The sequence below is a fragment of the Oryctolagus cuniculus genome, chromosome 8 (genome assembly GCF_964237555.1).
Source record: "Oryctolagus cuniculus chromosome 8, mOryCun1.1, whole genome shotgun sequence".
NCBI classification, from domain to species: Eukaryota; Metazoa; Chordata; class Mammalia; order Lagomorpha; family Leporidae; genus Oryctolagus; species Oryctolagus cuniculus.
The window spans coordinates 77,477,486-77,501,169 of NC_091439.1; the positions used below are offsets into that span (position 1 = coordinate 77,477,486).

The 23,684-nt window shown below is 45.1% G+C and overlaps 1 protein-coding gene across 10 annotated transcripts in view; it reads left to right on the forward strand.

The window, feature by feature from the left end:
- Positions 1–23,684, forward strand: part of LOC100008640 (ATP-binding cassette sub-family G member 2) — a 125,852-nt gene that overhangs the window by 92,635 nt on the left and 9,533 nt on the right. For all 10 annotated transcript variants that reach the window (XM_070079461.1, XM_051819259.2, XM_051819256.2 and 7 more), the window contains 8 exon segments: positions 1,430–1,489; positions 2,188–2,302; positions 2,861–3,013; positions 5,200–5,357; positions 10,234–10,385; positions 12,808–12,912; positions 14,419–14,669; positions 19,856–19,938. In XM_070079461.1, coding sequence (XP_069935562.1) covers positions 1,430–1,489; positions 2,188–2,302; positions 2,861–3,013; positions 5,200–5,357; positions 10,234–10,385; positions 12,808–12,912; positions 14,419–14,669; positions 19,856–19,938 — 1,077 coding nt within the window.

Sequence of the window (23,684 nt, forward strand, 5' to 3'; positions counted from 1 at the left end):
CACAGTCAACACTGCTACAGGTTTTTCTGTTCTGATACTCAATCCAAATATTCACTACCTTCAAACATGCACTTAGTGGATTCCCCATCCTATACTGAAGTTCTAAATATGTCTGACATTCAACAAGGAAGAAAAGGATATATTTTCTGGGTTTATGTTTTACTTTATTAATTGGATTAAGACTTCCCTCCCCTTTTATTTGAGGTTAAGAACAGTCTGTTGATATTTTCTTTTGTCTTCTGAAGTGCCTTACTCTTGTTTTTGGATTTTTTTTTTTCTTAATATTTATTTTATTTATTTCAAAGGCAGTTACAGGGAGAGAAAAAGAGGGGGTGAGGTGGGGAGTGCTGGTTCACTCCCCAAAAATGGCTGCAAGGACCTGGGCTAGATCAGGCCAAAGCCAAGAGCCAGGAGCTTCTTCTGGGTCTCCCACATGGGTACAGGGCCCACTTTCTCAGTCACATTAGCAGGGAGCTGGATCAGAACTGGCACTCATACTGGATGCTGGCTTTGCAGGTGACAGCTTAACCTGTTATGCCACAATGCCAGCCCCTCACTTTTGGATCTCTATTTAAGATGTGGGTTTTTTGTTTGGTTTGGTTTGGTTTGATTATTAGATTTTACCAGTGCAAACACTGCTATTGGTATTCTACAATTCAGTGATTAATTAATTGTATAGAACTTGACTAGGTTGCAAGTGAAGTGGCCTGAGAGGTTGATAGTGAAATAGTACTCAGAAGCTGTTCTGTCCTGATTCTGTGTCAAGAAGAGTAAGTATAACAGAGATACTTCACAAGAAGGTTACTTTTTCTGGGCTGGCTTTGTGATGTAGTGGGTTAAGCTGCCTGCTTCAATGCCAGCATCCCATATGGGTGCCAGTTTGTGTCCCAGCTGTTCTACTTTGAATCAAGCTTCTTGCTAATGTGTCTGGCAGTAGCTTTTCTACTTCCAGTCAAGCTTCTTGCTAATGTGTCTGGGAAAGCAATGGAGGGTGGACTACATACTGGGGCCCCTGCACCCACGTGGGAGACCTGGATGAAGCACCTGGCTTCAGCCTAGCCTAGTCCAGCCATTGCAGCCATTTGGGGACTGAACCAGCAGATGGAAAATCTTTCTCTCTGTCTCTCCCTCTCTGATTCTAACTCTGCTTTTTTTTTTTTTTTTTAAATGGTACTTTTCAAGGAATTGTGAATGCTGGATGTGTCACTTTGTACAAGCTACAAGAGGTTTGGAGAATAAATGAGAGGAATTTAGAGGACCAGGGTCACTTCTTACTGTGATAAACATACTTTGGACACTAGACTTCTGTTCACATCTTTTGTCTTTAAGAGTTGGTTGTGCTTGTTTTCTGTCTATAATCTCATCGACCTTCATTGAATATATTCAGTGTTCAGTGGAAAAGTAAATTCGTATGCTTTTGTGTTTACAGTGGGATCATGAAGCCTGGCCTCAATGCTATCCTGGGACCCACAGGTGGAGGCAAATCTTCGTGAGTATAAAAGAGTCCAAGCAGGTGTCTGCTGTGCACTTGTCATATGCTTTCCAGAATCACTTTCATGGGCGTTGGTTGTGCATTTGCTGTGTGTGCCCAGTCAGTGTCAAGGTGCTGTGGACACCATGCAGTTGTGTTAATTTGTTGTTCTTTCCCAAGGAACAGGAGGTCTTACTAGGTCAGCGTTACTAATGAGACAGGATAAGTTGATTGGCAGAGGTTGGCCATATTGAGAGCTAATGGGTTGGGGGAGAGAGAAGAGGATCATATTAAAATCAGAGGACAGAGGCGAAGGCCTAAGTGAGCCTGAGCCTGAGATAAAGGAACGCATTGCCTCTGTAGGGGCCACCGAGGCTGGACAGCTGGGAGAGTCACTGGGAGGCTCTGTGCCAGATCAGTCAATGGTGTCTTGCTTTTGTGTTTTTGGGCATTATTTTAGTGTATCATGAGAAAAGGAAGGTGAGAATTTAGATATACGAGTGGAGTTGACCGTGATCAACTTAGGGGTCAGGGACTCTGACACCTCCACACAATTGAAAAGCTGTATGTAACTTTTGACTCCCTGCAGTAGCAATAGGAAATGTTTAAACATTTATTCCAGTGGTTTGTCTAACTTGAGCAGAGTTTGGATTCAGGTTTTGGTACATAGCCTGTGCTGGAGAGGAAGAGACCCTGACATCTGTGTCCTTTGATAGGTTGTTGGATGTCTTGGCTGCCAGGAAAGATCCACACGGGTTGACTGGAGATGTTTTGATAAACGGAGCACCACAGCCTGCCAATTTCAAGTGTAATTCGGGGTATGTGGTGCAAGTAAGTATTCCTGGGTTGGCATTTCTCTATGGGCAAGCATCTTGGCTGCTGGTGGAGTGTGCATCCAGTCAATCATTAGTGTGCTTGTGGAAACAGCGTTTGTGACGCCAGATTTTCATAATCTTCCATATGCTTGAGGGTGTGTTCCATGGAAAGGTGGGGGCACCTGGGGTGTGACCCTCGGCAGGGCAGTGATGTCAATTCTAGTTATTGGGTCCATCCTACAGGGTACCACGATTGTCCTCTTTGGTCCTGCCTTCACCCTTCCTGCTGGTCCCTGCATAGAGAGATGTTTTGGCAAACCCTTGTGTAGGGCAGTCTGGAAATGGGTGCTGTGGTGGTGACCCTTCCTGTGTTCTAGTTGGGCGTGCAGGGGAGGGGATGGGAACAGTTCCCTGAGGCCTGCAGCTGCCTCTGCACACAGTTACCAGTGCCTTCCTGAAAGGGACAGGACTTCACTCTAGGTGTGTTATTTTTGTGCATTAGTTACACACACCGGAGCGTGACGATCTTGGAAAAGACTTGCTAGGTCTCATTCCGATTCCATTTTCCCTTTAGGATGATGTCGTGATGGGCACTCTGACGGTGAGAGAAAACTTGCAGTTCTCCGCAGCGCTTCGGCTTCCAACCACTATGTCGAACCATGAAAAAAATGAACGGATTAACAAGGTCATTCGAGAGCTGGGTCTGGAAAAAGTGGCAGATTCCAAGGTAATGTGAAGGAAACGCGTGGGGTCAGAGCCGGCATGTTGGATCTCCCCTGAGTGGGCGACGGGACTCTGATTCAGAGCTTGCTATAATGTGTGTGGGCAGACGTGGCTCGTTCCACAGTGGGAAGGTTCCTGCACAGAACTCTGCTGCTCCCTGTGACACTGACCATGTTTTGCTGTATTTGTTTGGAAGAGTAACTGTGAGAGGCCCCCATTTAGCCCTTATTTTTGTTTTCTGAGCTAGCTTTGCTTTGGCTCTGTGTATTTTCAGTAACGTCCTTTCTTCTACTCTGTTCTTTACCACTAGGCAGTCATTACCCTAAGTTACTTGGATTTGAGGGGAAACTACACAGAGGCAGTTGTTGCCATCTTAGAATTCACATGGTCACATTGAAATAATTGATTGAAATAACACATTTTAGATTTTGTGCTTTTCATGGAATTTTAAACAGAAATGTAGAGAACAGTGATTGCTCTATTTATTATGTGATTATTAGGTAATTAATATGAGTATGATTACTAATACTGTTCACCTAGATTTCTCAGTTGTTAACATCTTAGTCCACAATTACGTGAGGTTTTTTCTCACTGACATAGTTTAAAGAAAGTCATACTTAACCCCTGCACACTCACTATGCATCTGTAAAACAGTGAGGACATTTGCCTACATTACCACAACACCATTATCAACAGAAGGAACAGTTTCTTCATAGCATCAACCGTGTCGCACCTGCATGCATTCACATTTCCCAGATTGTCTCCAGGTGACTTTTGTAGCTCGGCTGATACTAGGATCCAGGGCACAAGGGCCGAGGTTGCATTTCACTCTCTCTTTGGAGATTCTTTTTTTAAAAATAACTTTTAAGAGGCCAGCGCTGGGGCGTAGCGAGTAAAGCCGCCGCGTGCAGTGCCAGCATCCCATATGGGCACTGGTTCGAGTCCCGCCTGCTCTACTTCTGATTCAGCTCTCTGCTATGGCCTGGAAAAGCAGTGGAAGATGGCCCAAGTGCTTGGGCCCCTGCATCCATGCACCCATGTGGGAGACATGGAAGAAGTTCCTGGCTGCTGGCTTCGGATCAGCACAGCACTGGCTGTTGCGGCTAATTGGGGAGTGAACCAGCGGATGGAAGACCTCTCTCTCTCTCTCTGCCTCTCCTCTCTCTGTGTAACTCTGACTTTCAAATAAACAAATAAATCTTAAATAACTTTTAAGAGATTTATTTATTTTCATTTTATTTGAAAAGAGGAGAAACAGAATGACAGAGAGAAGGGTCTTCCATCCTCTAAATCTCTCCCCAAATGCCCGCAACCGCTAGGGCTGGGCCAGGCTAAAGTCGGGAGCCTGGAACTCCATCCAGGTTGCTCACATAGGTGGCAGGGACGCAGGTACGTAAGCCATCACCTGCTGCCTCCCAGGGTGCGCATTAGCGTGGGACTGGATGGGAAGCCGAGGAGCAGGACTTGAAGAAGCCACTCGAGTATGGGAAGCCGGCTTCCTGAGTGTGCCTTAACTGCCGTGCCAGCTGCCCACCCGTCTCTGGAGATTCTAAATGTAAAAGTTGATTCCTACTTCCTGTCGCCCCAAAGTCGTCTTCTGCTTTTCACTACCAAAGTGACATCGTCTGGCTGAAAAAGTGGAACCCATTGCCGTGTAGAATATCCTGCCTTCTGGATTTGTCTGAAACAGTGGACCAGGGTTAATTCTGCGGGAGGCAGGGTGTGCACAGGGTCAGTCTGGGGCGCCTCGGTGTTAATAGGGTGTGGGAGAGAGTGAGCTTTTCTGGCTGCCCGCCGTCCAGTCTCCTTCGTCCACCTGGCGACTGCCGACGTGAGTGAGGGAGGTTGTTAGAAGACCTATCCATTCCTCTCCCATCTCTGTCTCCCCTTCTAGACTGTGATCCCACTATATCAGCGCCATGTTTGAGCATTCTAACCTGACTGTCTTAAAACTAGCTGACTTGGTAAGGAACACTGTGAACTGTTAGACCTGGGCCTCATCAGCAGCTCTGACCTGAGGCGTAGTTCACACAGCAGACCACCGTCCTCCTCCCGGGCTTCATGGTTTGCTGTTTGTATTGAACGAGGACAGTGAGATGGAAAGTCTCCTAAGGGGTGGCGATGCTGGGAGGTCCCGGTGAGAGTGACTGTGGTGGTTTTGTTGATGATGCTGATAAATTTGTGTTTTAGGTTGGAACTCAGTTTATCCGTGGGGTGTCCGGAGGGGAGAGGAAAAGGACCAGTATAGGAATGGAGCTCATTACGGATCCTTCCATCTTGTTCCTGGATGAGCCCACCACCGGCTTAGACTCAAGCACAGCAAATGCTGTCCTTCTGCTCCTGAAAAGGTAAACTCTGTGAGAACATTGTTCTTTGTAAAAATTATTTATTTATTCATGTGGCCACACCAGAGCTGGCAGGCCAAAGCCAGGAGCATAGAACTCCATCCGGGTCCTCTATGTTGATGCCTGGTCCCAAGCATTTGGACCATCCTCCACAGCCTTCCCAGGTGCATTAGCAGGGAGCTGGAGTGGAAGCGGAGCATCTAGGATTTGAGCTGGTGCCCATGTGGGATGCTGGCATCCCAGGCTGCGGCTTCACCTGCTACACTGTGACACCAGCTCCAGGATCACTGTTCTTCATTCACTGGCTCTCTAGTCCCTGCCATGTAACACAGTCTTGTTGGCAGGGATTTAGACGCGAACAAAACAATTTCTTCCTTCCTGGTCGTAGAGAAACAGAAACATTCAGTTAAGAAGTGATAAATGTTATGAAGAAAAGTGAAGCAAGCGAGAGTGGAGGCAAGGCAGGATGTGGGACATTTTCTTTAAAGTTTTAACAAGTTTCAAATTCATAGGAAAGCTGTAATAGTAGAAGACAATCCATGTCCTTTTACCTACATTCCCAACTGTTTTTTTGATTGCACCTGCCACAGCCACTTTCCCTTACGTCCCTATTGCTAACATCATGGCCTTGTTGCCCCTAAATATCCCACTGGCTGGCTCCCAGAAACCAGACAGGCCACCCAAAGACCTCCCGGCCAGCAGGGAGCACTGCTGGCCTCCCCTCCTACTAATGTGGCCACTGTCTCGCTGGCACCTCTACTTGTGTGCCTTAGGTGCCCTCCAGAAACTCCTCCTTCATCCTTTTATTTCTTCTCTTTTTACATTTTTTATTTATTTGCGAGGGAGAGAGAAATAGAGAGCCAGACAGAAGAACAGAGTCTCATTCTGCTGGTTCACTCCCCAAATGTCCACCATGGCTCCTGGCTGGGACTGGAGCCAGGAGCCAGGAACTCCAGCCAGGTCTCCAACGTGAGTGGCAGGAACCCAAGTACTTGATCCGGTTGGTAACTGATTAGTATTTTGTGGTGAGATAATTGGCTGTGGTATCCAGATTCTGTTCTTCATGAAGTCTGCCCACTAGTTTCAACACGCCTTAACGCCTGCGGGTATGCACTGCTAGTGTGACAGTTGCCAAATGTGTCAGCGTTGGCATTCTCTGCCCGCGAGAGGTTTTTCTCCTTCTGAACTGATGTACTCATGTTTCTTTTTCATTCAGTGGATTGTAATCTGTTATTCTTTATTTTGGTGGTCATATTAACCCTAATGCAGCCAGTGGAAGCCCCTTCAGTGTGCCTTTGGTGTCTTTTTCACATGTCCCTAGTCATTCTTCAAGCGTTTCTTTACTTTATGATCTGTATGTTATGTTCCTGGCTTATCTTGTACTTTTCCTTAAAAAAAAAAAAAAAGATTTATTTACTGATTACTTGAAGGGCAGGGTTATGTAGATAGAGGGAGAGAGAGAGAGAGAGAGAGATCCTCCATCTGCTAGTTCACTCCCCAGATGGCTGCAATGGCCAGGGCTGGGCCAGGCTGAAGTCAGGAACCAGGCTTCATCCTGTCTCCCACGTGGATGCAGGGGCCCCAAGATTTGGGCCATCCTCTACTGCTTTCCTTGGCACATTAGTGGGAAGCTGAATCGGAACTGGAACAGCTGAGACTCAAACCAGAGCCTGTATGGGATGCCGGCATCTCAGGTGGTGGCTTGACCCACTATGCTACAATGCCAGCCCCTTGTACTTTTTTTGTGTCAACTGTTTTTCTAAGGAGCCCTGGTTCTTCTGATGTAATTATTATTTAGAAACCGAGATCTTGTGGCTTGGAGTGTGTCACAGCTACTGCAGTGTCACTCTTAAATCTTCTTAGCACACAGACCTAGGAAATACACATGCACATGTGTGTTCGTGTGTGTGTGTAAAAACTATATTTCTGTATTTGGAAATATATATTGAATGTAAGTGTGTTTCACATATGTGTACAGCTGTATTTGTGAATAGAAAGATGTAAACATAGCATGTTATAACTACTGCTGTATCTGTTGGTGTGTATATATTAAAAAGCTCAGGACTCATAATGATGTTTCTAACTCCAGTCTAGCACTGCAGTGTTATTTTTAGTCTTTGTCCTTTCCATTTTTGTCAGTGATTTTTCAGACAATGAGACACTTAGCTGCCGTCATCTCAATATATTTTCTACTTGCTTAGCCAGCTGACTTCGTTGTTCAGCATACCCTCTATGTCACCACCTCTGGATCCTCTTCTGCCCCATTTTGAAAGCTGCCAGAGGGGTGGATTAAGATGTCACGTCCCATGTCAGAGTGGAAAAGTATGAGTTTTGCTTCTCCTTCTGATTTCAGCTTCCTTTAAATCATGCAAATCCTGGGAGGTAACAGTGATGGCTCTCTCTGACTATCTGTCTGACTCTGTCTCAAAAAAAAAAAAAAAAAAAAACCTGCCGGAGGTGCTACCTTGTTATGGCTTCCCCTCCCTGTGCCCACCCCTGAGGTTTGAGATGTCAATTACGCATATCGGTGAGGATGCCAAGTGATGGCTCTGCAGTTCAGGTTCAGACAGAGATCGTGTCCCTGATATCTTTATTGCCTGTAATGATGGTAATAGTGAGTGTTAGAGGAGCATCGATCCGGATCACCGTAAGTATCTTGCTGTGTTGAGCTCAGCACAGAAGCACTCTTCTAATGCTGCAGGGCTGTGGTCCATTCGTTTCTTCTTGAGCTCCGGTGTGCATCAGAAGCTTCTGGGGCTTGTGAAAACGCAGCTCCTGTTTCTGTACGTCTGCGGTGGGAGATTCTAAGGGGAGCTGCTGGCTGCCTGCGCTGGTCACGAGAGTACAGTTCAGGAGGAGGACTCTCCCGTGGCTCCCCTTCCCCACATCGTGCCCGTCAGCAGCTGCTGATTGCCTGCTGGTACGAGTGCTGTCTGTGGGTGAAGGCTTTCATTGTGCACCTGTTTTGTCACAGTCTTTTTGACTGGCTTCTTCATCCAGCCCTGAACACACACACCTGCACGTATACACAGATGTACACACACATATTCACTCGCAAACAAACCCATTCACACACTCCCAAATACTCCCATATACACACATGGACACATGTCCAAGTACCCCCCAGCATGCACACATAGACACAAACACACACACATAAACACATCCCACCACTCCCCACAAATATGTATTGCATGCACGCATACACACACACACACACACACACACACACAAGCCCTTGGCTCTGCATTGCTGAGCTTCTCATAGTTTTCTGAATAGACCTTTCTATTTCATACTTTGTTCCCTTGTTTCTCTACTTTTGAGTGTCTTTTCTTAGTTTACTCCTGCTGGGCCTCTTGTTTGTTACTCCATTGATACCTCCCCAGACCAGATCCTAAGTCTCCTGTTTGCTTAATGGAGTCTCTAGTTACATCGTTGCAACATTGAATTGAAATTATTGATTTCCTGCCCTGATCCTCAGTGAGGCAGAATATACTTGTGCCCCTTGCTAACCTATGGTAGGTGCTTAAAAATGCTAACATTGAAGTGATTCTTCTCATAAAATCCTTTGAGTGATACTTTTGAATAGTGATTTTGGCCTTTGTTTCTTATAAGTGCTAACTCTGCTGAACAGGTAGCTTAGCACTGTCTCTGACATGGAGTGAGACCAGAGATCAAATCTAAGGCTTGCACCCTACTACACCAGGACACCTTGGCCAGTTTTGACCCTTTCGACCTTATCTGTAAAATGAAAGTGGTAATACCAGTGGAACTCCCTTATAAGAGTCCTGTGAAAATTGAAAAGAAGTTATCTCTAAGGCATTTAGCAAAGATACTCCAAGTACTTGGTGATGTTAATCGAATCAACAGTGAGAACTGGGCATACAACCATTGCGTTGATGCTAGTGTATAATTACCTCTCACACTGGAGCATACTCACAGACAACCTGGAGTGCTGGTTAAAATTAAACAGGACTCCCTAGACCCATCTCCAGAGATTCTAATCCAGCAACGGGGAAGACTGCCCAGGAATCTGCATTTTTAGTAAATATATATATATATAGTTGATTCTACACTGTCTATGCAGCACACTTTAAGAAACCCTCATCTTTTTTTTTTTTTTTAAACTTATTTGACAGGTAGAGTTAGACAGTAAGAGAGAGACAGAGAGAAAGGTCTTCCTTCCGTTGGTTCACTCCCCAAATGGCTGCTACGGCTAGCGCTATGCTGATCTGAAGCCAGAAGCCAGGTGCTTCTTCCTGGTCTTCCATGTGGGTGCAGGGCCCAAGCACTTGGACCATCCTCCACTGCCTTCCTGGGCCACAGCAGAGAGCTGGACTGGAAGAGGAGCAGCCGAGACTAGAACCCAGTGCCTATATGGGATGCCGGCACCGCAGGTGGAGGATTAGCCAAGTGAGCCATAGTACCGGCCCCCATCTTTTTTTTTTTTTTTTAAAGACTTATTTATTTATTTGAAAGGCAGAGTTACATACACAGAGAGAGAGAGAGAGAGAGAGAGAGAGAGAGACATGTGGGAGACCTGGATGCATGGTTCCAAGCACTTGGGCCGTCTTCTGCTGCTTTCCCAAGCACATTAGTAAGGAGTTGGATCAGAAGTGGAGCCACTGAGACTTGAAATGGTAGGATGCCGGCATTGCAAGTGGTGGCTTAACACACTGTGCCACGACACTGGCTTCCCTCACCTTTATTAATAATAGCATTGAATGTAGATTTCCCATCTACCGGGTAGGTAATATGAGAGGTTAGAGAAAAATCAAATTGAACCAGGATCACGTGTTCCAAAGGCAGTACTAAATTATGTTACTAAGAAGTACAAGTTTCAGCTACTGAATGACTTCTTTTCTCTCTTTTAACTTAGAATGTCTAAGCAGGGCCGAACCATCATCTTCTCCATTCATCAGCCTCGGTATTCCATTTTCAAGTTGTTTGATAGCCTCACCTTACTGGCCTCAGGAAAACTCATGTTCCATGGACCGGCTCAGCAGGCTTTGGAGTACTTCGCATCAGCTGGTATGGTTGACCCTTCCATGCAGAAGACCCTGCATTCCCAGAATCCTGAACAAGAACGAGAGGGGTCCATAGGAGCGCTGTCTGGTCTTTGGGTAGACGCACCATGAGTTCCGGCCCTCGAGACCTCTGTGGTCAGTTGGTGCTTGCTAGGATTGTTCCTCATTCTGCAGCACTTGCTTATTGCTTGGGTTGTTTTGCTTTTCCTGTTCGATTTGCATATGCATTCATATATGTGTGTGTGTGTGTGTTTTAAGATTTATTTATTTGAAAGGCAGAGTTACAGAGAGAAGGAGACACACACACACACACACACACACACACAGATCTTTCATCCTCTGGTTCACTCTCCAAATGGCTGCCAGGAGTCAGAACTCCATCTGGGTATTCCAAAAGGGTGTCAGGAGCCCATGTTCTTGGGCCATCTTCTGCTGATTCCCACGTGCATTAACAGGGAGCTGGATCGTGTTTTTCTATTTGGCATGTATCTGTGACCTTTCCCTGAAAAGTCAATAATTAACATATTGCGGGGCAGTATTATGACATAGTGAGTAAAGCCGCCACCCGCCATTGGCATCCTGCATGGGGATTGGTTCAAGTCCCGGCTGCTCCACTTCTAATCTAGTTCCCTGCTAATGTGTTTTGGAAAGCAGTGGAGAATGCCCTTGTGGGAGACCTGGATGAAGCTCCTGGCTCTGGCCTGGCCTAGCCCTGGCCATTGTGGCTATTGTGGCTATTGTGGCTATTTGGGGAGTGAAGCAGCAGATGGAAGATCTCTCTTTCTCTCACTTTCCTTCTTCTCTGTAACTCTAGATTTCAAGTAAGTAAGTGAATCTTTAAAAAAAATAAAATTTGCCGGCGCCGCGGCTCACTAGGCTAATCCTCCGCCTAGCGGCGCCGGCACACCGGGTTCTAGTCCCGGTCGGGGCGCCGGATTCTGTCCCGGTTGCCCCTCTTCCAGGCCAGCCCTCTGCTGTGGCCAGGGAGTGCAGTGGAGGATGGCCCAGGTGCTTGGGCCCTGCACCCCATGGGAGACCAGGAAAAGCACCTGGCTCCTGGCTCCTGCCATCGGATCAGCGCGGTGCGCCGGCCGCAGCGCGCCGGCCGCGGCGGCCATTGGAGGGTGAACCAACGGCAAAGGAAGACCTTTCTATCTGTCTCTCTCTCTCACTGTCCACTCTGCCTGTCAAAAAAAAAAATAAAAAAATAAAAAAAATAAATAAAAAAAAATAAAAAAAAAATAAAATTTGACATATTGGACTCACAGCCAATTATTCTGTCAGTTGCGCACTTTTGGAAAGGCCTAATATCATTGTCTTTTTGACCACATAATAGATTAGGTTTTATCACTTTTCTTCTTGTGGCAAATTGGTTTGCCTTGATAAGGACTCAAGGAGATGCTACTTAATCTCCTAGTAAGAGCAGATCACATATTTAGGCCTTGAAAGGGTGTGAGTGACCCATCAGCTAATATGAAGGCTAGTCCTAAATTTGATGGTGATGGACCAACATTTTTCATAATTCAAAGCTGTCTGGTTCTTCACATTTCAGATTAATTATGTGAGTTATTAAATGGTTCCTGTAGTCTGCTTCAGTTGGATAATTTAGATATGATTGCTGATGATTCCTCATGACTCCAAATGAAGTTTTAAATATTCAGTCTTTCTTAACTTATTTTAAAAATCTCTAACATTTAAAGTAATCAAGCATATGATGTTTATAAAAGTTTATAAAAAATGGAATTAAGAGGTTTATTTGGGTACAAAAACAGTGCATAGTTTTTTCATAACTTGGATTTTCCATAGACTTCTTGAAAATCCCTTGTACATGAGCCTGGCAGTCTAGGGCAGGTGAATCTAAGAGTCAGACTCTGGGCCCAGCTGAGTTCAGGTGACTGTGCCCTAAGAAGGTGAGGTGAGGTCAGATGTGCTGTGTTGCACACATCCTGACACTGCTGCCCTGTAGGCTAGTTCTCTCCTTGGAATTCCGGCAGCGTGGCCAATGATGATGTGGACGTCTGCGTTCAGGAGAGGAACTCTTCCACCTCAGCCTTCCCAGACAGGGGGATACACCTGGGCTTTTAGTGTTTCTTTCTTGGGACCGATATTTAGCCTTTGGAGGAAGTACAGATAAGCAGCAGTGTATATTGGCAGCTGTTTCTGTGAGTTAAGATTGGTAAGGACTCACCGAAGATGAGGACCAGTCCAAGAGAGGTTTGGAACATACGTGTTCATGTGTACCGGAGACAGAGAATTATTGAAGTGTTGTGTGGCTGCATATGTAAAAGGAAAGGCTAATTTAATGAAGGCAGTGGAGACGTTGTTAGTTCTTGGCTTCCCGAGTCACTCCTCCCGCTCCCTCTGAAGTGAATCCTCTCTCTTTTCCAAGGTCATCTTTGTGCTCTTGGGGTTGCCTTCTTTTGTAGGTTACCGCTGTGAGCCCTACAACAACCCTGCGGACTTCTTCCTGGATGTGATCAATGGAGACTCCTCTGCTGTGGTGTTAAGCAGAGAGGAAGAGGGCAGTGAAGGTAAGTGAATCTAAGGGATTTTTGCCTGATTGATTGACTAAAGTTTAGCAATGAAATGACTCATTAGCCTGGGGGAGGGAGTGATTCCCTGGGGGTAGTGTGGATGCCTGGGTTTGCTGTCTGGCTCCAGCCTCCAATTCCAGTTTCCTCGAATGCATTCTGGGAGGCAGCAGTGGTGACACAGTCATTGGGTTCCTGCCACTGAGGTGAGAGGCCTGGATAGAATTCCTGGCTCTGGCCCTGGTCCAGTGCTGGCTGTTGTGGGCATTTGGGAAGTGAACTTGTGGATGAGAGAGTGCTCTCTCTCTGGCCTCTCAAATAAAACAAAAATTAAAACATGATTGATTCGTCAATGATATGTTAATGAATTTCCTGATGCCAGTTAACACATAAATTTTGCTATCCATGAATGCTGTGGGTGTTTTTTATTTAATTTATGAAAGAGCATTTATATGATAGTGTCTATTCTAAGGGGAGCGTCCATGAAAATACTAATTGTTTACATTGTATTTAAAAAATCTTGGCACTTGATGCATTTGTGCATAGGAGAAAGCAAATCTTTTTTAAAGATTTATTTATTAATTTGAGACACACAGTTACAAAGGGAGGAGGGGCAGAGAGAAAGGCCTACCATCTGCTGGTCTACTCCCCAAATGGCCGCATTGGCTGGAGCTGAGCTCATCTGAAGCCAGGAGCCAGGAGCTTCTTCTCTGTCTCCCACGTGGGTGCAGGGACCCAAGGACGTGGGCCATCCTCTACTGCTTTCCCAACCCATAGCAGAGAGCTGGATTGGAAGAGGAACAGTCAGGACTAGAACTGGCACCCATATAGGATGCTGGTGCCGCAGGCAGAGTCTTAGCCTACTATACCACAATGCTGGCCACAAGGACTTAATTTTTATATTAGGAAATATCTATGGATTGGCATTTGGCACAGGGGTTAAGGTGCTGCGTACAATACCTACATCGCTTAGCAGAGTGCCTGGGTTCAAGTCCCAGCTCTGCTTGTGATTCCAGCTTCCTGCTGATGTGCACCCCGGGAGGCAGCACGTGGTGGTTCCGGTACTTGGGTCCCTGCTGCCCAAGTGGGAGACCTGTATTGAGTTCTGGACTCGGTTTCTGCCCAACTCTAGCCCTAGCTGTTGTATGGAAAACCAGCATATGGAAGATCTCTCTCTGTCTCTGCTTTTCAAATAAAGAAAAATAAAGTTTAAAGAAATGATTATATCTCTGTATGGCAAGCCATCTATTTTGAAAGAAAGAGGTTCCAAATAATTGGAACAAGGTCAGTTACGTTTGCTGCGTGCCTAAGATTGTGGCATTGGTCAGGTCGAGTAGCTGTGTTTTGCTAATGTCTAAAGGAGTGACAGAGCCGGAAATGTTTTGTACTCAAGCTTTAGCATTAAGATGTTTTTAGAATCTGAGAAAGGGGTGGCAGGGAGATGAGCCAAGTCAGTTGTTATTTTGTCAATAATAGTTCCCTTCTTTGTCTCCTTTTATTCCCAAGCCAACAGGACTGAAGAGCCTTCTAAGAGAGAGAAACCACTCATAGACACATTAGCCGAGTTTTATACCAACTCCTCGTTCTACAGAGAAACAAAAGCGGAACTAGATCAATTCACAGGGGTTCAGAAAAAGAAGAGGAGCATAGCCTTTAAGGAGATCACTTATGTCACCTCCTTCTGTCATCAGCTCCGTTGGATCATCAAGCGTTCATTCAAAAATTTGCTGGGCAATCCCCAGGCCTCCATAGCTCAGGTAGCCTGACAAATGCTTTTAATTATGCCGTGAAATACTCACTTGGGAAGATTTTGGTTCTACTCTTGACTGTGTGTGTCTTCTACCCACACGTCTGTTTTTGTTACTCCTATACTCTTTGGGATGTAGAACAAGTAAAACACAGTTAAGTTCTAATTGGAAATTTTTTTTTTTAAGATTTCCGTATTTATTTGAAAGAGTTACTGTGAGATAGAAAGAGAGATCTTCCATCCACTGGTTCACTTCCCAGATGGCCACAATGGCCAGAGTTATGCCAGGCCAAAGCCAGGAACCAGGAGTTTTGTCAGGGTCTCCCATGTGGGTGCAGGGACCCAAGCACTTGGGCCATCTTCTGCTGCTTTTCCAGGCTATTAGCAAGGAGCTGGGTCAGAAGTGGTACAGCTGGGAGATGAACCAGTGCCTGTATAGGACCCTGGCATTGCAGGTGGTGGCTTTACTCACTACCAAGATTTCAGCCCTGGGAGTTTTTTTTTTTTTTTTTTTTTTTAAATGATTTCTTGGACTCCTTGACTCAGCATTTTGGTGTTTTAGACAAGCTGTAATGAATAATCTTAGTAGAAATTATTTCTTCCCCACAAAGATGTAAAGAACTGGCAGGTCCATTTGGTTTTCTAATAGCTGTCCACATTCATTCCTTGATTTCATCCATCAAGTCCAACCCAAGGGCATGTGTTGCTTCTGGGGGATTGCTATGGTAGTGAACAAACCAGGCAACAACCAAAATCTGCTTTCATGGAACTTATTTTTTTGCGAGGGCAGAGAATTGATAAATGAATAAAGAAATAAAATACATAGCATGTCAGATGGTGGGAGGGAATGGAAGGAAAGTTGGAGCAGAGAAGTGGTAGTGGGGAGTGAAGAGGGGAAGGAGAGAAAGGCAGGCAGGGAGGAGGGGCTTGCTTTGCAGCCCAGAGCAGGTGGTCTGGGAAAGTTTCCCAGAGTCACCCAGTGCACCTGCAGAGAGGATGGGCTGTCCTGTGGCCGGGGGCGGAGCCTGTATGCAAACTGCCCTTCCTTGTAATTGACCCTCCTTATTTAGGAGTTCTGATCCTCACAAAGCACCAGACACCACAGTTTATACAAAAGTCGCAAGCAAACTTGTGGTCAAATCAACTTTCTGGTAATTGCAGTGAGACAACGTTCTGTTCTTTTGGCTCCATGGTCCTTGCTGGGTGTTAACCCTTATGGGTTTTCTGATGTTCTTCACTCTCTCACACCCAGTCATTTAGTCTGCCATTCATGAGGACATCAGTTGATGTCCTGCTTCTGGGTTATTTTTATTTTCAGTCAGTAAGTTTTTATTGAGGGCCATGTTGTTGGCTCTGATGACGTCTTAACACATGAGACGTTAATTTTCATGTTGAAGTATTGTCATCTTCCAAGCATACTGCAGAGCCTGTGTCCCTATTGGAGTCATTTTGCTCATTGCTGCAGATGTTTCTGGTACTTGGTATTTTTTGTTTGTTTGTCCAAACATGGGCACCCTTATGTCTTGTCAACCAAAGGTAGTTCTGTTCTTTGGGAGTAGTTTTCTTGTCACTTGGAGATAATTCTGTTGAGTTAGATCCACCTGGGTTACCCATTGGTCAGCAGTGAGATGATGTAATGAGATGAATCTTTAGTGTGATTTATGAGAGTTTTTTACTTGGAAAGTAAATTTTGCTTTCCTCTAGAAGTAGTTTATTTATTTCTGTTCTTCTTCTTTTTAATGATTTATTTATTTGAAGGGCAGAGTTACAGGGAGAGAGAAAGATCTTCCATCTGCTGGTTCACTCCCCGAATAACAGCAATGGCCAGAACTGGGCCTGTCTGAAGCCAGGAGCCAGGTCTCACACATGGGTACAGGGACTCAAGCACTTGGGCCATCTTCCACTGCTTTCCCAGGTGCATTAGCTGGGAGATAGATTGAAAGTGGAGCAGCTGGGACTCAAACCAGCACCCATGTGAGATGCAGGAGCTGCATGTGGAGGCTTTACCTACTACGCCATAATGCTGGCCCCTGTTTATTTTTATTTGAAAGGATAGAGATCATCCATGGTTCACTCTCCAAATGCCTTCAACAGCCAGAACTGGGACAGTTCTTGTTCAGATTTATAAATACTGAAATGGTAGCTTATGAGGAAGTAAACCTTTTTTGGTAACAGGCCAAGTAAATGTAGGTTTTGTGGGCAATGTGATATCAGGTTGTCATTCCAGCCACTTTAACCTGAAAACAGCAGAGCTAAAACCTAAATGAATGAACATGCAGTATTCCAATAAAACCTTATTCACAGACACTGAAATTTTAGTTTTTTGTATAAATTTTGCATTGCAAGAAATAACTATTTTTACATACTCCCTACCCCCATCATTACAAAAAAATGTGAAAACCATCCTCAGTTAGTGGGCTGAAAAAAGATAGGTGGCTGGCTCTATTTGACTTATGGCTTGTTGTCTTTCATCTTGTGTATTTTTTGCTTCTCGAAGTTTTTGAATATGGAGTTGTTAGAATGTTTAATGGCTGGGGCTGGCACCTTGGCTCACTTGGTTAATCCTCCGCCTGCGGCTCAGGCATCCCAAATGGGCGCCGGTTTCTAGTCCCAGTTGCTCCTCTTTCAGTCCAGCTCTCTGCTGTGGCCTGGGAAGGCAGTGGAGGATGGCCCAAGTGCCTGGGCCCTGTACCTGCCTGGGAGACCAGGAGGAGGCACCTGGCTCCTGGCTTCGGATCCGCGTAGTTTCCGCTGTGGCAGCCATTTGCGGGGTGAACCAACAGAAGGAAGGCCTTTCTCTCTGTCTCTCTCTCTCTCACTATCTAACTCTGTCAAAAAAAAAAAAAAAAAAAAAGTTTAATGGCTTCCTGCTGATAAGGCTTGTGTCTGTTGTCTTACAGCTGTACTTTGGTTGGGATTAGTTATTTATTGATAGAATTCAGACTTGGCCTCTAACTAAATGTTGTATTAGGAAGATCTTGGATTGAGATCTTTATTTTTATTTGAAAGGTGGAGTGACAGAAAGAGAGAGAAAGGGTAGCGGGGAGGTGGGGAGAAACAAGACCTCTTCCATCTACTGGTCTCAAATGCAACAGTTGGGGCTAGATTCCAGGGGTGTGGAACTGAATCTGGGCCCACTAGGTAGGTGACATGGACCCAGGTGCTTGTGCCTGCTGCCTCCTAGGATGGGAATTAGCAGGAAGCTAGGACTGGGAGTGGAGCCAGGACTTCACCCCTGGCATGCCAACTAGGGATGCAGCTGTCCAAAGTGGCATCCTGACCACTGTGCCAAATGCCTGCCCTTGCATAAGAAGAATTAATGGTCCCTTAATACTTGGAAGGTTTCCTGATCAAATCAGTTTGGAAGATATTCCATAATCTCTTGGAGACACATTGTTTCTATGAGTATATTAAACATTTGACTGTGGATTAATTTTTTTTTTTTAGTGACAGTCACAAATATCTCTCAGAATATACCTTGAGAAATGTTGGTTAAGCACATTTGAACATTTGTAGCCTTGTATTTAAAACAGAAGCCAGAGATCTGATACAAAGAAGTCACGGACAGGGTCATGTGCTCCATTGTCTAAGTTTTAGTTTGCCTGTTTGTTTTCTTTTCCTTCATGTAAGAAAGAATAACACGGGCACACCTTGTAAATACGTGACACAATTAAATACTTTAACTACTTGGAAACTGTTAGGAAACTTCCTAATGATAATACTCACAGTGTTAGTATAAGATATCAAGTTTTGAGTGCAAAAGAAACAAAGGAATGTGAGTGGCCAGTTTGAAAAGCCCAAATATTCTTAAAAGTTATACTTAAGATGCCATTTGGGATGCCCGCATCCTCTACAGCTGTGCCTGGGTTCATGTCACAGCTGTGCTATCCATTCCCGCATCCTCCTAATGGATGCCCTGGGGGGGGGGGGCAGCAAGGGTCGGCTCAGTCCTTGGGTCCCTGCCATCCATGTGGGAGACAGGCATTGAGTTCTAGGTTCTGGGCTTTGGCCTGGACCAGCCCTGGCTATGGTGGCTGTTTGAGGAGTGAACCATTAAATGGGAGATGTCTCTGTCTGTTTCTGTTTCTCTGCCTTTCAGATAATAAAATACAAGGTTATACCGTGTGACAGTGTACCTCTCGTAAAGATGTGCGTGCCTGCTTGTTGATAGGGTCATCAGCATTCATTTGGGAAGCTTAACCTGTTGAAGTGGCATCGTTTTTTTCTGAGGGTAATGAAATTATGCAGGCAATGGATTTCCAAATTTCTGTCTTATTAGCCAAGAAAATTTGAAAGGACATCTCTGTAAGTGAGACATCTAAGTAGTATTTTTTCCAGATCGTGCTCTTCACAGGTCACAATGCGCTTTTTCCACTTTGATTTGCTTCATGCCAGCCGTGTCCTTGAGTGATTATAATGCTAACTGAAGTGTCCTTAAGAGACCCTGAATCCTAAAAGCAGACGTGATATTTGTCTAGTCTCTTTAGAAGCAAGCCACACAGATAGAATGGGCGAAGGTAGATAAGGAGGTGAGAGTCTGCAGCCTTGGTGTGCAGCACGGGCTGTAGGGCTCCTTGGCTGAGGCTGGTGGAGCAGAGTGCCAGGGAGCAGCACCGGAAGCCCCAGGTACCCACACAGAACGCTGGCTGATGCTTTGGTGACCATGACCTTGCACTTTCCCAGGGCAGGCGTGCCACCGCCACTCACCCCCAGAGCTTGGATAGGCAGACTTCAGTGTGCCTCTGCCTTCCCTGATATGAACAATTCCATTGTTAGATTTTGCGTATGTGTGTTTTTAAACTTTTATTTATTTCCAAGGTTCAGAATAAGAACATCCTGTTTTCCCTTGAACCACTAGAATTATAAAACAGGGCCTGTTCCCGGGCACACAGGGTGAGAGTTCAGCTTAGGGCGTGGTCCCTTGGACTTTGGATTCTTCCTCTAAAAGCAGAGCCCTGGGAATCTCCACTTTTCTGATTGTTGTCTTCAAACCCCAGAGAACTAAAGTTTTAATTTAATTTAGAAAGAAGTCTCATGTGTCCCGTGTTATTCTGCCAAGGACTCTGGGCCAGGTCACTCACAGTGTCTAAGCTATTGGAGACAGCTGATTGAGTAGATACATATGCTATAATAATGAATGGTTTAGGTGCGTTTTTATCTCTAATTGAAACTCTTTCTGTTTTTCTTTTTGTAAAGATAATTGTCACAGCTGTATTGGGACTGGTTATAGGTGCCATTTACTTTGGGCTAGAAAATGATTCTGCTGGAATCCAGAATAGGTAAGTCAGTGTGGACCTTGGCTCTTGAGACCATGTTGTTACTTTGTTCAAGCTTATGAAAGTACATTTAAGAGTCTTAATTTAAGAAAAGTACAGGTAAATGTCACTTTTTTATTGAGGAGTAAGGTGAATCAGTGAATTGAAAGCTTTGCTGTATACATATGTGTGTATGCATAAGTGATAAGACACGTGAACGTAAATTTTATACTTTTAACCATCTGTAAGTGTATATTTCAGAGGCATTAAATACAGTCACGTTGTTATTGCAACCACCGTCACAACTTATCTTGACAAGTTTCATCTTCCTAAATGGAAATCCCTTACCCATTAAACAAGAACCATATGGAATCTCACAGTGACTGGCTTATTTCCCTTGGCATAATGTCTGCAAAGTTCATCCGTATTGTTGGGTGTATCCGAGTCTCTTTGTCAAGGCTGAGTAACATTCCCTTCTATGTATAAACCACGTTTTCTTTACCCATTCACCCACTGATGGACACTTGTGCTGCTTCCACCTTTTGGCATCGTGAATAATGCTGCTGTGAGTGCATACATATCTGTTGGAGGTCCTGGTTTCAGTTCTTTGGGTGAATGTCCAGAACTAGAATTGCTGGGTCATGGAGAAACACTAGGAAGTTTTGGAGGAACTGCCATACTATCTTCCATAACTGCTGCACCATTTTCTATTCTTTTTTTTTTTTTAATTTTTTTGTTTATTTGACAGGCAGAGTGACATAGAGAGACAGAAATTGAGAGATTTTCCGTCTGCTGCGTAATCCCCACATGGCTGGAATGGCTGGGGTGGGCCAGGCCAAAGCCAGGAGCCTGGAACTCCATCCAGGGCTCCCACATGAGTGGTAGGGGCCTGAGCACTTCATCCGTCTTCCACTGCTTTCTCAGGGGGCATTAACAGGCAGATGGATCAAAGTGGAACAGCCTGGGCTTGAACTGGTGCTCATAGGGGATGCTGGTATTGCAGGCAGCAGCTTAGCCCAGTGCTCTGTCTGGGCCAGGCCAAAGGCAGTAGCTGGGAACACAGCTGGGGTCTCACACATGGGTTGTGCCATCACCTGTTGCCTCTCAGGGTGCACATTTGTGAGAAGCTGGGACCCGTAGCCTAGCCTGGAATAGAACACAGGGACTCTGAGTTGGGGTGCAGCTGGCTCCATCTGGCATTCTAACTGGTGTGCCACGTGCCTGCCTGCATGATGAGACTTTTCCATGACCCTGTCATGTTCTGAATGTAGGTGCTCCACAGTGGCCCAGACCTCAGCGTTCTCCTAATCCGTGTGCTGAGAGAGTCTGTGGGAGGAACCGGGGCTCTGTGCTAACTTCCCCCAGGCCACAGGGCTGGATGGGATCGTCCCATTCTACTACTGGGGAAGGCTGGAGAAGCTTAGGTTAAATCCACTTTGAGGTCTGGGGAAAGCCGATTCTTTTTGAAAGAAGGAATAAACATAAAAGTTGATCCTTATTTAGGTAAAATACATTTTTTTCTACACGGAATCCATTATCTCATATCTCATGAGGTTATCATTGTGATGATTTCCAGAGCTGTGCCCTTGTTCATCCATTTACCTTCCCCGAGGACTGCAGTCTCTGGGTTGTTTCCAAGTGCACAGTAATGGATGGCTTATACTCTTCATAGATGCTGTTTCTTTCTTTTTTTAAAAAAAAAACTAATTTATTTATTTGAAAGAGTTCTAGAGAAAGGGAGAGGGAGAAAGGGATCTTCTATCTGCTGGTTCACTCCCCAGATGAATCCAATGGCCAGGGTTGGGAAAGGCTGAAGCCAGGATTCAGCAGCTTCCCCCAGGTCTCCCATGTGGGTGCAGGGGCCCAAACACTTGGGCCATCTTCTGCTTCTTTCCCAGGCCATTAGCAAGAACCTGGATCGGAAGTGGAGCAGCCAGGACATGAATCAGTGCCCATGTGGGATGTAGGCATCATTGGAGGTGGCTTTACCTCTATGCCACAACACCTGCCTCAGATGCCATTTCCTTTCCAGCATAGATGTCACAGACCCTATAGACCCTAGAGGCCAAGGATCTTTTATTTTGTGCAAAAAGGCATTTGGGAAAGTCAGATAACAAATGTGTCTCCAAGTGAAATTTTAAAGATGCACTGGAAAGCTTGCCATTAAAACACTTCATCGAAAAATCCAGAGACAGAAAGAACTTTAAGTTGTTTCTCTAAACATTTTCTGGAGCAAAATTATTTTAATTTGTAGTTTTGACTGAAAATTTGACGCCATTTTTAATAAGGATTGGGACTATGAAAGAGAGCCGAGTGTGTGGTTTATTCATTCCCTCTTGGGTGATTAGTGATTGATTCTTTTGATTAGAAAAAAATGTTTCAGGGTCATATGTGAAACACAGGTCTTCAAAGTTTAGTTCAGGAGTGAAGATCTGTATTTCATCGTTCACAATTGCTCAGAAGGCCAAGGGTTTACTTCTTTTCTTTTGGGATGAATTCTCCCAGAGAGATGAGGACTCCCATTGCTCTTTCTAAGCTGTGGAACTGAGAAACTGGGTTTTAATTAAGTCTGTAAGGGCTTCTCTGGAATGAGTGCCTTACAGGGTTGCTAAACAAATTAGCCTATGTTAAGGGAAAGGTATTTTGAAAAACTACTCTTTGGATCCTGTAATCCCGTCCCTGGGCATTTACTCAAAAGATGTGAAATCAGTTTGTCCAAAAGACGTCTGCACTCCCACATTCGTTGCATTACCGCTCATAATTGGCAAGACAGGGAATCAACCTAAGTGTCATCAGATGAATGGATAAAGAAAATGTGGTGCATGTACACCTATACATGTGTACTCAGCCATGAAGAATAAATACTGTGATTTGTGATAGCATGAATTGAATTGCAGAACATTACGGTAAGTGAAGTAAGTGAGGTGTGAAGAAATAAATATCACATGTTTTCACTAAGGTAGCATCTAAGACAATCAGTCTTAGCACTGGCGAGTAAGGTGGTGATTGCCAGAGCCGGGGGTGGAGCGAATGAGGAGGTGATGGTCAGAAGGTCCAGAGTGTCAGTTACTGCACAGAGTGGTAGATACAGTCCAGAATAATGCACAATAAAATAAAACATCAGATCAGCAAGCAGGTATGACATGTGGTTACTACCTTGACAGGAATTAGGATGCATAAGTTCTGTGCTAATAAAAAACCTCACTTACTATAAAATAAATCATCTTGTGATTTAGAAGGAATTTCACTGTTTGCTGTTTCAGAATCACTGGGAATATTATTGTACCATTAGATGTATGACAATAAATTGAACTAGGCTGTGTCCCAGGTTTCTTAAATTAGGTTTTAACTTGATATCATTAGATTCATTTCTGTACAGAAAGGTACATCGCTATTTGTCTACTGGGCCTGGCTATTTTCCATTCATTTTAATTGTCGTATAAACATTTACTTTTTTTTAAATTTTTTATATATTTATTTTTTTGACAGGCAGAGTGGACAGTGAGAGAGAGAGACAGAGAGAAAGGTCTTCCTTTGCCGTTGGTTCACCCTCCAATGGCCACCATGGCTGGCGCACCGCGCCGATCTGAAGCCAGGAGCCAGGTGCTTCTCCTGGTCTCCCATGCGGGTGCAGGGCCCAAGCACTTGGGCCATCCTCCACTGCACTCCCGGGCCACAGCAGAGAGCTGGCCTGGAAGAGAGGCAACCGGGACAGAATCCGGCGCCCCGACCGGGACTAGAACCCAGTGTGCCGGCGCCGCAAGGTGAAG